The sequence below is a fragment of the Halichoerus grypus genome, chromosome 10 (assembly GCF_964656455.1).
Source record: "Halichoerus grypus chromosome 10, mHalGry1.hap1.1, whole genome shotgun sequence".
NCBI lineage: Eukaryota > Metazoa > Chordata > Mammalia > Carnivora > Phocidae > Halichoerus > Halichoerus grypus.
In genome coordinates this window covers 47,441,579-47,455,252 of record NC_135721.1, presented here as the reverse complement: position 1 = coordinate 47,455,252, position 13,674 = coordinate 47,441,579, and the positions used below count along the sequence as shown (strand labels likewise).

At 42.0% G+C, this 13,674-nt stretch overlaps 1 protein-coding gene across 1 annotated transcript in view; it reads left to right on the top strand.

Moving 5' to 3' along the window:
• The window catches only part of POLE4 (DNA polymerase epsilon 4, accessory subunit), a 32,253-nt gene extending 27,047 nt beyond the window's left edge, over positions 1–5,206 (top strand). The window contains exon 4 of the mRNA XM_036099433.2: positions 4,535–5,206. Within this exon, the coding sequence (XP_035955326.1) occupies positions 4,535–4,542 (8 nt within the window). The 3' untranslated portion in view covers positions 4,543–5,206. The remainder of the gene's footprint in view (positions 1–4,534) is intronic.
• The last annotated feature ends 8,468 nt before the right edge of the window (positions 5,207–13,674 follow it).

Sequence of the window (13,674 nt, the reverse complement as noted above, 5' to 3'; positions counted from 1 at the left end):
TATAAGGAATGGGTGAAGTTGGATGGGGGGCAGCAATGCAGAGATTCTAAAAGAACCTTTGACTTAGAATTGCACTGTCTGCAAAAGGGAAAGATGTCCCTCTAGTGTTCACTAGGTATGTTCCTTTTTAGCTACTTACTCTCCTATGGGCAAGTGCTGTCCTTGTGGGCCAGTTCAGGGTCTTCTTGGGGAGTCCTGCAAGCAGATCTGTTACCCCACCAGGTGAGGACTTAGCTCAGAGTCACACCACTGCCTTCAAGGCCCTGTTATCATCTACTGCCTAGATAATTTCAAACATGGTCTAGACCAGCACTGTCCAGAACTTTCTACAATAATGAAAAATTTCTGTCTGCCACCAAAAGAGTTTTCCCTAATATATCCTAGCCTGGGTTAGGGACCCCAGATGGGTACTTAGTGGTGTAGCATCACCCATTTCCCAGTAAACCCCATGTTTCTTAGAATCTCCTGGTTAGATCTAGACAACCTGACCATCTCTTGTCCAGTTGGCTGTGAGGTCCGTGGGCTGATGTGGCTCCATGTGATGGCCTCCAGCATGCTTGGGTCACCTCTGTTCATAGCCCACATGCTGAACCATTTGCTCTGCCCTCCTTACACCCCATTTCTTGCTCAGTCCCTTATGTTCCTCACTTTCCAACCATGTTCTATCTTTAGTTGAGCTCACTAAGAGGGACCTTGGGAAAATCATATTTCTAATGTGTAAAACAGAAGCATCAAACAGAAGAGTCATTAAGGATGAAGCCACTTGCTCCGAGGTGCACTAGGTGATTTACCAGATTCTTCTGGCCCTGACCTTGGTCTCTGTTAAGCAGAAATAACAATTAAGACAACAACAATAACAATCATTCTTGCTAGAAAAATACAAAGAAATAAAACATGTAAAATAACTTCGAAAAGTTAGAAATGCTCTAACAGTTAAAGTATCAAAGAGCTATCAAATCCTTGCTTTCCTCTCAGGCAGACTGCCAGAAAATGCTGCTCCTTTTATCTACCCCTTATGCTTTTTATTTCTCTTCCTTATTTCTTCTGGGCCAAGTACGGTATAGCTGATCAAAAAGTGCCTTGGACTGGAAGAGCTTCCTTCTCATGGTCACCATCAAAGTGCTCTCTTGTCGTCTTCTTTCATCTGGGTCACATTCAGAAATAGCTTTCTAGCTGGCCTGAAGAAACAACTTTCAAATGACTTCATAGAATAAAAAAATCAAGACTCTGACAACCCACAAGGCTTGGTGCATCCAGCTGGCCATTTCCATAAATGCCATAAGATGGCAGGCAAGGCTGCTGTGAATGCGTCCACCAAAGTTGGACAAGTGTCAGAGGACCCAGGACACTGAGGATGATTTAAAAAATCACTCAGGGCTCCAGTCAACACATTTTTGGGAGAGAATCTTATAGAGATTTTTATACTAAATATCACTAGAAATGCACTTAAAAAATAACCAGAACATACTCTATGGTAACTAACAAACTTTAAATAAAAAAATAATCAGAACATTTTCTTTCTTCATATTTTACAGCACAGAGCAAGAATTATTTTAGGCGAGTAGAAACTGAACGTACAGAACATAAAGAAAATTCTCCATAACTCATTTATCTTGCTGGATTTAGAAGGGTCGAGTGACAGTTACAAATGACAGTCCTCCTAGGTATTCAATTTTCTGAGGTCTTTTAAATGAGGAAATGTATTTCTGGGAATGTTTATACAACAGTAACAAAGCAGTGCTCAAGTTTAGGTGATAAAAAATGGGGTTAATTAAAATACTTAAAAAATGTATATCAGATTTGAAAGTTTTGTTTAAATATTTTGTGTTCATTGTTGGCATTAAAGAGGATGGCAGTGGGGGTGAGAGGGAGGAAGGCCATCTAGGTGCTCAGGTCAGGGCCCCAGGGGTTTTGGGCCATCCTGTCCATGGCTAGGTGTTTGTGTGCTGAAAATTCAGAGACGGTCTCATAAAAACCAAATCTACAGAAGACTTATGAATATGGATACTCCATACCCTTGCAGGAGGGAGGATCTTGGAGGTCACCCCTGCATAAGGCTGTGGGCAAAGATGAGAAGCAGATGCTTCTGTTGCCCACTGTTATGGCCCTTGGTCTACCCCGCCTTGGTCCACCCATGGCTTCCTTTAGCTGAGGTCCCTGACTGGGCCATTTGAAGGACCTATCTCTTCTACTTCTTAAACTTCTGTAGCCAGCATTGCCCTATCTTCAGGGAGCTCGAAATTTATAGGAGAGACACGTATGTAACATCATATTTTACACCTGGCAAACATCGTCAAAAAAGAGGTATAAATCACGTAACATGAGCATTTTGGTGAGGAAAGGATCCGTTCTCTCTGTGGGGATTAGGGACCATGCCCCTGAGGAGATAACCTTTGAGGTAGCCTTGAAGGGTGAACAGAATTTCACTTTAACAGTTATAAAAATTATTAGTCTTGGCAGCAAAGCTCTTAACAATTTGTATTTGTATGACAGTTCCCATTGACTGAGCAGCCTCACACACTTTATCTTACTTAATTGGAACAATAACTTTGCCAAGGTTAAGTAAGGGGATATTACTAGTATTTTTTTAAGGTCAAATGGAGGCTTAGAGAACTTTTATGACTTGCCTTAGGTGACCTATTATTTAGTCGGGGGAGGAGGAAGTGCAGCAAGTGTCTTCTGAGGCCTTTTCCCTGCCCGTCCGTGCTTTTCCAGAGGCGCCTTCCAGAAATTTGCCCATCGTTGGTCACTCACAGCCTTCCTAACCAGCCTCAGTGACCATCGATGGTTCTCAAAGTGTGGTCCCCACCCCAGCAGTATCCACGTCACCTAGAAACCTGTTAGAAATCTAATTTCTCCCCAGCAATCCCGGCAGTCGGTGTTTTAACCAGCTTTCCAAGTGATTCTGCTGCAGGTTCTAACATGAGAGCCACCGGCAGAGGGGATCTAAATAACACAACTTTTGAGGATTCTCTTAAAATAGAATGAAAGATGAGGACTGCTTCTTTAAAAAAAACCCACTTAATCCTTACAATGTCAGAAATTAAGACAAATTGTGTTTTCCTTTTTGTTGTTTGGGGATTTTTATTGAGCAGGGTGATATGGCATAGGGCTAGAATAAGTTTGGTAGTAAAACTGCATGCACTTCTTTCTCATTGAGAAAACCGAGATACATTCAAAGCCACAGGGAACATGGGACTCAGTCCGCAAAATCAAGGCCTCCCAGAGCTGAAATACAAGGTCATACATTACTTCGGAACACAATGGGATGGGTTTCTGATAAGAGTTACCTGCAAAAGGGGGCCCAACCCCCCATAACTTGTGAATCTGCTCTTGAGAACATGCAGGCTCTAAAGAAATTCAGCTGAGAAATGGGAGAAATCCTGGTGTCATGGCATTTCATTCTTTTGAATACTCTGTGAGAAAAAAACAGAGGGATGAGAGGGTATTCTGTTACCATGGCAACCTGGAGAGGCCCATGCTGGCGGATGATACCGAGGAGCTGACAAAGCTTGGCATCCTGATTCTAGATGAGAAAAATGGGGCTGTGGAGGCCTGGAGATTGGGTCAGAATGAGTATTCTTTTATTCCTGCGTAGTTCTGCCACACTGCCTGATTTTAAAAAATAATCCATTAAATTAAACAGCTTGCACACTGACTGTGATTGATGAACACCTAATCGTGTGTTCCCTTTACTTAGAAGGCCCTCCACTTTATTTGGTTTCTACCCGCCTTCACTACAGAGCTCCCAGCCTGCTTTCTGAGGGCGGCCTTTCTCATGGACTGGCCCCTAACCCCAGCTCTGCAAGGCGCGCCCCCATGACTTTGACTTCCCAGTGTTTGTTTATAACACAGAAACTATCCCTTTCAGCGGGGAGAAAGTGCCTTCAGGGTCTAAATAGCAAAGCTGTCTCTAATTTTTTTCCCCCGCTCTTTCTTTTAAAATAAAAATAGCTAACAGTTACTGAGTGCTTATTGTATACACCCCGGTGCTATTTAATGTGTGGTGGACCATCAGCAGCATCAGCATCACCTGAAAATTTGGTAAAAATGCACATTTGAGGGCCCTACCCCAGGCCTGCTCAATCAGAAATTCTAGAACATGGCGTCCAGGAATCTCTTTTTAATAAGCACCCCCTCCCCACCTCAGTGATTCTTGTACTCACCAAGTTTTGAGAGTCACTGTACTAGACACATCTAAGTGCTTTGTAGTTTTTCTCACTTAATTTTTGTAACAACCCTTAAACTAGCAACTAGTGTCATCTGCTCACACAGATGGAGAATGGAGGCACAGAAAGTATGAGTAAATTGCTCAAGGTCCCTGGGGTGTATTATTTTCAAAGATGTTGACCACAATCCCTCCTACTTTTCGGATAGGACTTTGTCACTTCTAGCAAGAAGTGGAGTCTATTTCCCTTCTTGAATTGAACTGGTCCGTGACTTGCCTTGACCAATAGAATGCAATGAAAGCATATGGCGCACCTTCTGATGGAGGTCTTAGGATGCCTTGCAGTGTCCGTTTTCATTCTCCTAGTACCCTGACTCCCGTGTCAAGAAGTCCAGGCTCTCCTGCTGGAGAGAGAGGCCATACAGTAACAGGGACCATGTGGAGAGAGAAGCCATGAGGAGGAGAACGACAGTGTGTCATCCAACAGCCCTACCTAAGCCAGGTCCTGTGGGGAAGGCCATCTTGTGGGAGCCATGGTAACATCACATGGAGCAGAGCCTTGCTTGTGGACCGCTGCTTGAATGCCCAGCCTGCAAAATGTGAGCAAATAAAATGGTGTTGTTTTAAGCCGCTGAGTGTTGGGATGGTTGGTTATGCAGTGATAGATAATTGAAATGGTCATGTAATTTGTCAACCATAGATCCTGGAGTCTAACCCAGGCCGTTTAGCTTTGTTGTACATCTTAAACTTTGCTCCTTGCTTCACTGAATTAAAAAAAAAATACACTTGCTCTTTTATTGCTCTATAGGGCTTTGAACCCAAATTCCAATGCAGAGAATCTGGTAAGTTTTGGTAAACCATGTAGCATATGTTGCACCCATTTTTTCCTCCTAAGCTAGAGAATAATAACAGCCAGCACATGTATAGTACTTACTATGTACCACGCAAATCCTGCTTTGAATATGTTTTAATTTGCTAATTTTTTTTAACTTTTGAAATATATACTTAGTTAATTGGCTTTCAGCCTTTTAAAAATGCAAGTATTTAAAGGTGTTTTCTTTTAAATACTATTTTAGATACATCCTAAAAATTTTGACATGTTATATTGTAATTATCATTTCATTCAGAATAATTTCTAATTTCCACTGTGATTTCTGTTTTGACCTAGTGTTTTTGTCTTTTTAGAAATATATTGCTTAATATGTGTTTTTTTTTCTCATTACCTTTTTGTTAATTCTTTTATTTTTATTTTATCTTCCTGTGGCTAGAGGATATATTCTGTATGATTCAAACATTTGAAATTGATTGGGACTTATTTTATGGCCTAGTATATTTTCAATTTTGGCAAATGCTCCACGTGTACTGAATAAAAATGTTCATGCTCCAGTTGGTGGCTGACTTCCATAAACTTTTGATGTTGTTGTTGTAGATGATTATTCCCTTAAGGAAATTTTCCTTTATAAACCCCTTCAAACAAAGAAGGATTATGTTGCCTCACAAGGGTCTGGACGCCCAAGTTTGGGAAAGGGAAATATAACCATTTTTGAAGGCTTCTGTTTTATCTTAAAAGTTTTTTGATTTGTGCTATTGACTCAGTAATATATCTGGGTTTATTCTGAGATGGAATTATTTTCCTAACACATGCATCAGAAAAACACCACCCCCTCCAACAGTGTCTGACACATAGGAGGCCCACAGTAGGTATTTGTTGAATGACTGATGGAAGGTTGGTTGACCCTGTCTGCGATCTCCGCCACAGAAGCCTCTTCAAGGCTGCCATAGGCCTCACTGGTCAGATGAGATCCTTCTCTGCCATCCGCTGGGAAACCATTGTAGAGAAGATGCAAATTATAATATCTCTAAGGCAAGTGGGGCCCCCTAGAGTTGTGCAATATCCAGTGTGCTCAGCTGCACCCGTGGCTCTAGCCGGGGCCCAAATGGACCTACTTTCAGCCTCCTGGTTCATCTTTTCCCCATATGAGCCACACGGGTAGGAAAGCTGCACTCAAGCCCGTACCTGACTGGGGTTTCTCCTTATCTGGACTCTAAGCAGAGGACCCGGATTCCAGTGAGCAGTGGTGGCAGCAGGCAGTGTGTTTCCATGGAGCAAGCCTTAGTCAAGTGGTTCCAGTAACTGTGAGTGTCCCCGACAAGGAGAGTCAAGGTAGGACTGTGGTGTATCTTCACAGATGCTGAGATTTTTATTTCTCTTATTTTTAAGGTTTTATTTATTTACTTGAGAGAGAGTATGAATGGGGGGAGGAGCAGAGAAGAGGGACAAGCAGACTCCCTGCTGAGTGTGGAGCCTGATGTGGGGCTCCATCCATCTCACGACCCCAAGATCATGCCCTGAAATCAGGAGTCCAATGCCTAACTGGCCGAGCCACCCAGGCGCCCCAAAGATTTTTATTTCTAATGGAAGAAAATCACTAGTCCTGTATGTCTCAAGAAATTGAATATATAATTACAAATATTTCTACAAAGAAAACTCCATGCCCAAATGGTGATTTTTAGCAAATATTTAAGGAAGAAATAATATCAATTGTGTATCTCTCTCAGAATTTAGGAGAGAATATTTTCCAACCCATTTTATGAGGCCAGCATTACTCTGATACCCAAACCAGACAGACAGACATTACAAGAAAAAAACCGCAGTCAATAAGCCTCTGAATGTGGCCACAAAAATTCTTGACAATTAGCAAATCAAATCCAACAACATAAAAAAGGATAAAATATCATGACCAAATAGGGTTTAATTCTGAGAATGCAAGTTTGATTTAAGGTTCAAAAAAGTCAGTGCAATAATCATGTTAACAGAATAAAAGAGAAACATCAAACGACCATTTCAGTAGATGAAGAAAAGCATTCGACAAAATTCAACATTCATTCGTGATTAAAAACTCTCAGTTTTCAATACAAGGGAAATACAAGGGAACTTCTTTAACCTGATAAAAGATATCTTAAGAAAAAACAATTGAATGAAAGTTCTTCACTCTTTGCTTGCAGATCTAGGGTGATAATATCAGTACCTAACATCTATTGAATACTTACTATGTGTCAGCCCTCAATCCAAGTTCTATATAGATGTCATCTTATTTGATCCTCTGAATAACCCTATGCTGGTTGTACTGCCATTATCCCATTTTGAGGATGAGAAAACTCACAGAGGCATTAACTACTTTACTTAAGATTGCTCAGCTAGTACAGGGAGGAGCTAGGACAGACTGGCTTCAGAGCCCGTGCACTTAACCATTGCCTTGTACTCTCATCTTCTCATGTGAGGTTTGACTTTGTGGCATAAGCCAAAGGGCAAGAGTGTAAGGCAGAGGTTGAACACTGGCCATGTAGTAGAAGTGCTTGTCGAGTTTTCAAAGGCCACACGTGTCTTCAGGGCTGTGCCATGTGGTTGCATCAGCTGTGCACAACTGTACATGCTGGACGACATTTTAGATTCCCGACCTCTGAGATTCTGATTCTGTGGCACAGGCATTCAGCATGGGCATCTGCATTTAAAAAAGTTCTGCAACTGGGGGGAACAATTGGAGGAAGTGTTTTCTGTGCTTGATTCCTGGATTGGGCACCATGACCTTCAGAATCTTTGAGTGTACCTTTTGCAAAGGAATTACTTTCTCAAGTGCCTTGTTAAGATGCAATTTCTCATGCATGCTCTCATGCATGCTTTCTGTGCTTATTGTGTACCCAATAGTCATTCACTATTTCTTTCAAAGAAAAGACAGATTTTGTTTGAAGTGGCAATGTGCCTAGTGAACAAACATTTCCCAGTTGTCCTTGCAGCTAATGGCGGCCACATGACATGGTTCTGGCCAATGAGATATAAGTCTGCTGGGGATTTATTTGGGAAGTTTTACTCTCATGGCTGATGCTCCAACCTCCAGACTTCTGAAGTATGTGAGAAAAAAATAATTCCCGCAAATACTTGTGTATGTCTCTGTTACGTGCGGCCAAACCACTTTTCACTAATTTCCTTTCAGTAAACATTTACCGAGTACCTGACTTTGTGTTGGCTGTCATGGACAAAACAGTGAATAAGCTAGAGTCTTTTCTTCAGGAAGCTCATGATCAGGTTCAGAAGAAAGATATATGAAAAACAACAGTAGTACACCCTGATAATAGCTACCATAGAGGTAAGCATCAGCGGTCAGGATAATCAAGTCTGAATGAGCCAAGAAGGCCACTGAGAGACGTTTGTGTTTGTTCTGAAAGCATGAACTGGAATTTGCTAGGTAGATTTAGGGTGGGGTGGGAGAAAGGGCATTCCAGATAGGTGGGAGAGCATGTGTGAATGTATGAAGTTTTGGAACAATACGGCAGCATGCTCAGACAGCTCAATATGGTTCGCCTGTAGGCTGAAGATAATGAACAGTGTGAATGAGCGCTGGGCCAGCTCAGACAGGGAGGTATGTGCCATTTCCTACTGGGTGTGCTTGGTGTTGGGAGTCAGCAAATTGTTTTTAGTGATTTAGGGAAGTGATTTGATAAGATCTATGTCTTAAAATCCACACTGGCAGCAGTGTGGGAAGTGGACTGGAAAATAGTGAGACAGAAAGATGAGTTATAAAGCTATTTCATCGTTAAGGCAAGACAGGTCAAGAGCCCATGCCAAGGCAGTGGCAGGGCTGGGCAGGAAGGGATGGAGAGGAGATAAAGGTTTTTGCTTTCTATTTAAATTCCATAAAATGACATTTTGGGTCCTCAATAGGGGTGTTTGCTCATTGGGACTTTGTACTTCTTCTTATTAGCAGTTTTTAAATTTTTATTTAAATGTTCCATTTCCACTTATTTTATTGCCTTTTAGAGTTGTGTTGTTTTTTAAATACATTTTTAAAATTTATTCATTAGACAGAGAGCGAGAGAGCGGGAGAGCATGATCAGTGGGGAGGGTCAGAAGGAGAGGGAGAAGCAGACTTCCCACCGAGCAGGGAGCCCAACGTGGGGCTCAATCCCGGGACCCTGCAATCATGACCTGAGCCGAAGGCATATGCTTAACGTCTGAGCCACCCAGGTGCCCCTAGACTTGTGTTCTAATAATAGTTTCTGTCCCCAAGTGATGGTTGGTTGCCTTTTTTTCACTGGATTTTTTCCCTGAGTTCTACAAGGACCTTCTGAGTCTCCATCTCTTGATCTTCATTCAGTTCACAAGGGAAAGCTCAAGATTAACTCGCAGAAGAGCTGTAGGTCAGAGTCTTCCTCTGGAGATGGATTATGTCCAGCACAGGCATCCATTCTGGAGAATTGCCAGAAAAACACCGCTAGCTGTTGTTATGTTTCTCTGAGAGGAAAATTATGACCTTAACTCATGTTCTCTATTATGTATACTGGAGGATGAGCACTTGGGAAGTTCAGCTCAGATGGAAAAATAAAACTGTCTCTTCAGATTGTATTTCAGAGAATACTTGTAAAGTACCAAGCTTCTCTTTACATCTCTTTAGACGGAGGAAGAGGAAGGATTCATGCAAATATTTCTTTCTTTTTACGTCACCTACCCTTAGATTAAAGCTGTTCAAAATGATTGACATGAACCCTTGCGTCCAAGTTCCCGGGTGATATGCTTTCTCTGGCTTTCGTCTGCAGCTAATTAGAGGTGGACATATATGTGAAGAGTTTGAATTGGGACTGACTAGATGTGCTAGTTTCCCACTGCTGCTGTAACAGTAACCACAGAGTTAGTGGCTTAAAGCAACACTGCTTATCCTCTTACAGTTCTGGAGGTCAGAAGTCTGAAATGGGGTCTTATGGGGTTAAATCAAGGTGTCAGCAGAACTGCATTCTTCCTGGAGGCACTCAGGGAGAGTCTGCTCCTGGCCCTTTCCAGCTTCTAGAGGTCGCCCACATTCCTTGGCTTGTAGCCATATCACTCTGCTTCTGTCATCACGTCTCTTTCTCTGCCTTCCTCTTATGAGAACTTTTGTAATTACCTTGGGCCTGTGCGGGTAATCCAGGATAATCTTTCCATTCCAAGATCTCTAACCTCATCACATCTGCAAAGTCCCTTCTGTAAAGTAAGATAGCATTTCACAGGTTCTAGGGATTCTTGTGGGGTGTTATTCTGCCTACCACATTGGACTCAATCCAGGGGACGTTGTCTGAAACAAGTGGCTTGGGAAACCACCCTGAAGTGAAAGATGGAAGTAATGAATGGTGGAGGTTACCTTACCTTCTAATCTTAATGAGTTTTTTGGTCTCCTAAAACCCAACTTTCTATTTATAACAATTAGTGCAATGTGAGATAATACATTTAAGAGTTGTTTCCTGCCTGTTGCCATCATTAAGAGGGCAGAGACTATGTCTGTTGTGTTCATCACCAGTGTGTGTAATCCCCCACTGGCTGCCCTACTTCTTCCTTAGTGATTGAATTTCAATTTTATTCTCAGGGTACTGTACACATCCCTAAGAAGCAAATGACTGTCTAAACCAGTGAGGTAATCCTATGCTCCTTTGCCTGTGATTAGTCTACAGGTGGCCATGTGACCTAGTTCTGGAAAGATCCCACATTTCTAGTCCTCAATCTTTAGCCCCTGGTTTCTTCATCTTAGCAAGTTACCAAATGGGTAACTCCTACTTCCTCTCTATCCCTTCAGACTGAATGACCCAGTTATTTCCCCTTCTCAGATACTTTTAGGAGCACAACCTCTCAAATTTGTACATTATTTGCATGCTCTAATCATTAACAAAAGTCACCACTTGTTGGATTTGGTTTAAGTGAATCCATTTTTTTCTGGCTTTCCCCTATGGCAGGAGATCAGGCAAAATTGAGTTTTCAGTCTTGCAGAGTTAAAGACTTGTTCCTGGATTCTGGGGACACCACAAAATTGTCATTGGGTGGGAAGGCCTTGTCCATTTGCCCACTCTGATAGCTCTCTCCCTCTGGACTTTAGCCCAGCAAAACTGAACCTTTTTAATGAGTAACCAGAGCAGCCATAAAATTGAAAGTTCAAAGCTGTCCTATTTACATGATCAACAAGAGAGCGCGTGTCTGGAGATGAGGATTCAGGGTTGGTGCAGGAAAGGTGACTCTAGTAATAGAAAGAAGCAAGAAGATGGGATATCCCTGGAGAGTAGGGATTTTAGAGAAAATCCTAACTGATAATGAAGCTTCTCCTTCAGGTCAAGTAGCCTGAGGGATTTGGCCATTCCTGGTCTAAATTCTTAAGATAACTAAGCACTTAAAGCCAGAGAGTAAGAAGTGTCTCCACTCCTACTTAGGCGCTGTTGGTGGCCGTAGAGGCTGCAGAAATGCCTTGGGAGGCAACTTCGCAAAATGCACCAGGAGCTCTAAAAATATTTACATTGTTTGAATAGAAATTCCACTTCCAGAAATAAGTCAGAAGGAAATAATCTCAAATAAGGAAAAGAATTAATAGGCACAGAAGGGTTATTGCACTTCCTTATTATAATAAGGAAACATTGGAGCCAACTTAACTCTTCAATGATAGGAGGATGGTTAATTAAATCATACTATATTCCCTTAATGAAATATTATGCAGTCATGAAAATTTTAATTGTGGAGACAATAAACATAAAAACATAACGATGTGAAATTTTATGCATACTCTTGATTGCAGTGCCCTGAAAATACACAATCATGTAATCAAAGAGTGGAAGGGAAGACATAAAATGGGACATAGCTGTGTTAAGGTGGTGGAATTATTAGTGATTTTTTTTCCTTTTATATTCCTATACAATGTAATGTTCCTGTATGTTCTTTATAAATATAAAATAAATAAATAAAATGCAAATGATCTAAGAATGGTTAAGAAATGGGGCAAGAACTAGCATTCATTGAGGGGCTATCATATTTCAGCTACTGGGCTAATATTATCTTATATATATTATCTGATACTACTTCCTTTTGTCTCCTAAGAGTTATCTGTCCTTACATTTTTACGTAAGAGGAAACTGAAGCTGACAGAAGCTGACTGAGGATGAATAGAAGGGGGGAGGAGGGCAGATAAACAGTCAGCGTGATCATAATTTTCCCAGCAGCAGGACAATTAAGGGGCATCAGGAATCAGTCCATTCTATTCACTGGCTATGTGGGATGATGAGGGCTAAATCTCTCCTTGGCTTACTTGCTTGTGCTGCTGTCCTGGTAGACAACTGAGGGATGAACTGTTGGCCGTACCCAAATGGACTCGTGGATTGCTGCATCTCTCTGAGTGCCCTAGAGGACCTCCTTCCAGAATGACATCTCGTTGGGCATTACTTCAACACTTGGAGAGAAAGGATGTGGCTCTGACGTACACCTATGAATTCTCAAACACACATTTCTTGGAGAGGGCTTAGAAATGGTGATGCAATAAATATCTTGAAATGCCTGGGCATACAGGAACATTACATTGTATGGGGCATCAGTTATGGGGTCCAAGAGAAGAGGGAAAAAGAAGCACATGAGTAGGGAGCTGAGAAGGTAATGATAGAGAGGAATGGAGGACTCTGGGGGAAGTCAGAGAGCGGATGTGGTAAGAGTGAGGACATCGAAGAGCTTGCAGGACAGGAAATTATGGCTGGTATTAACGTTTCTAGATGATGACATTTTCAGGTGGTGACGCTGGAAATGTGTGCATGTTAGGGGCTGAATTGTGTTCCCCCAAATTCATATATTCGAGCTCTAGCCACCTATTTGGAAATAGTGACTTTAGAGAGGTAATTAAGTTTAAATGAGGTCATAAGGGTGGGGTCCTAATCTAATAGGATTGGAGTCCTTATAAGAAGAGGAAGAGATGCCAAAGAGCTCTCTCTCCCTCCACGGGGACACAGAAGAAAAGCCACGTGAGGACACAGCGAGAAGGTGACTGTCCAGGAATGGAGCTCTCACTAGAAACTGAATTTGCTGGCACCTTGATCATGGACTTCTGGCCTCCAGATCTGGGAGAAAATAAGTACCTATTGTTTAAGCCACCCAGTCTGTGCTATTTTGTAATGGCAGCCTGAACAGACCCATCAGTACCTAAATCAGAGTGGGTGGGAGATCTATGTAGCTAAGATGGTCAAACTCTAAGACTAATGTGTAGGATTCATCTAAATGGATGAAAAATATTCCCATAAAGAAGATTATAAAAATGAATCATAATGTTAGCTAAACTTACTAGGCATTTATGGACCAAGAAATCTTTTAAGCACATTATGGGCAATAACTCATTTAATCCTCTACCAGTCCCATGACATAGATACTACTATTTCATCCCCATCATATGTGAGAAGGCACTGAGGCCCAGAGAGGTAAAGGAGCATACCTAGCATCACCAAGATAGACAGAGGTGGTGCCTGACCCACACGCTTGGGCTGAAGAGCTCATGCCCTTAACCACTGGTCTGTATTAGGGTATAGGATATGTTATGAGACAGGAGCCAGAGAAGAGATGTGCACAGAGAAGTGAAGGAAGACAGATTCCCCAGAGTCCCAGAACAGCTGGGCAAATCTGGGTGACCAGTGGATGAGAGATGTAAGAGGATGGCCTCATTGCCTCTCTTCCAGAGGGGGATAAA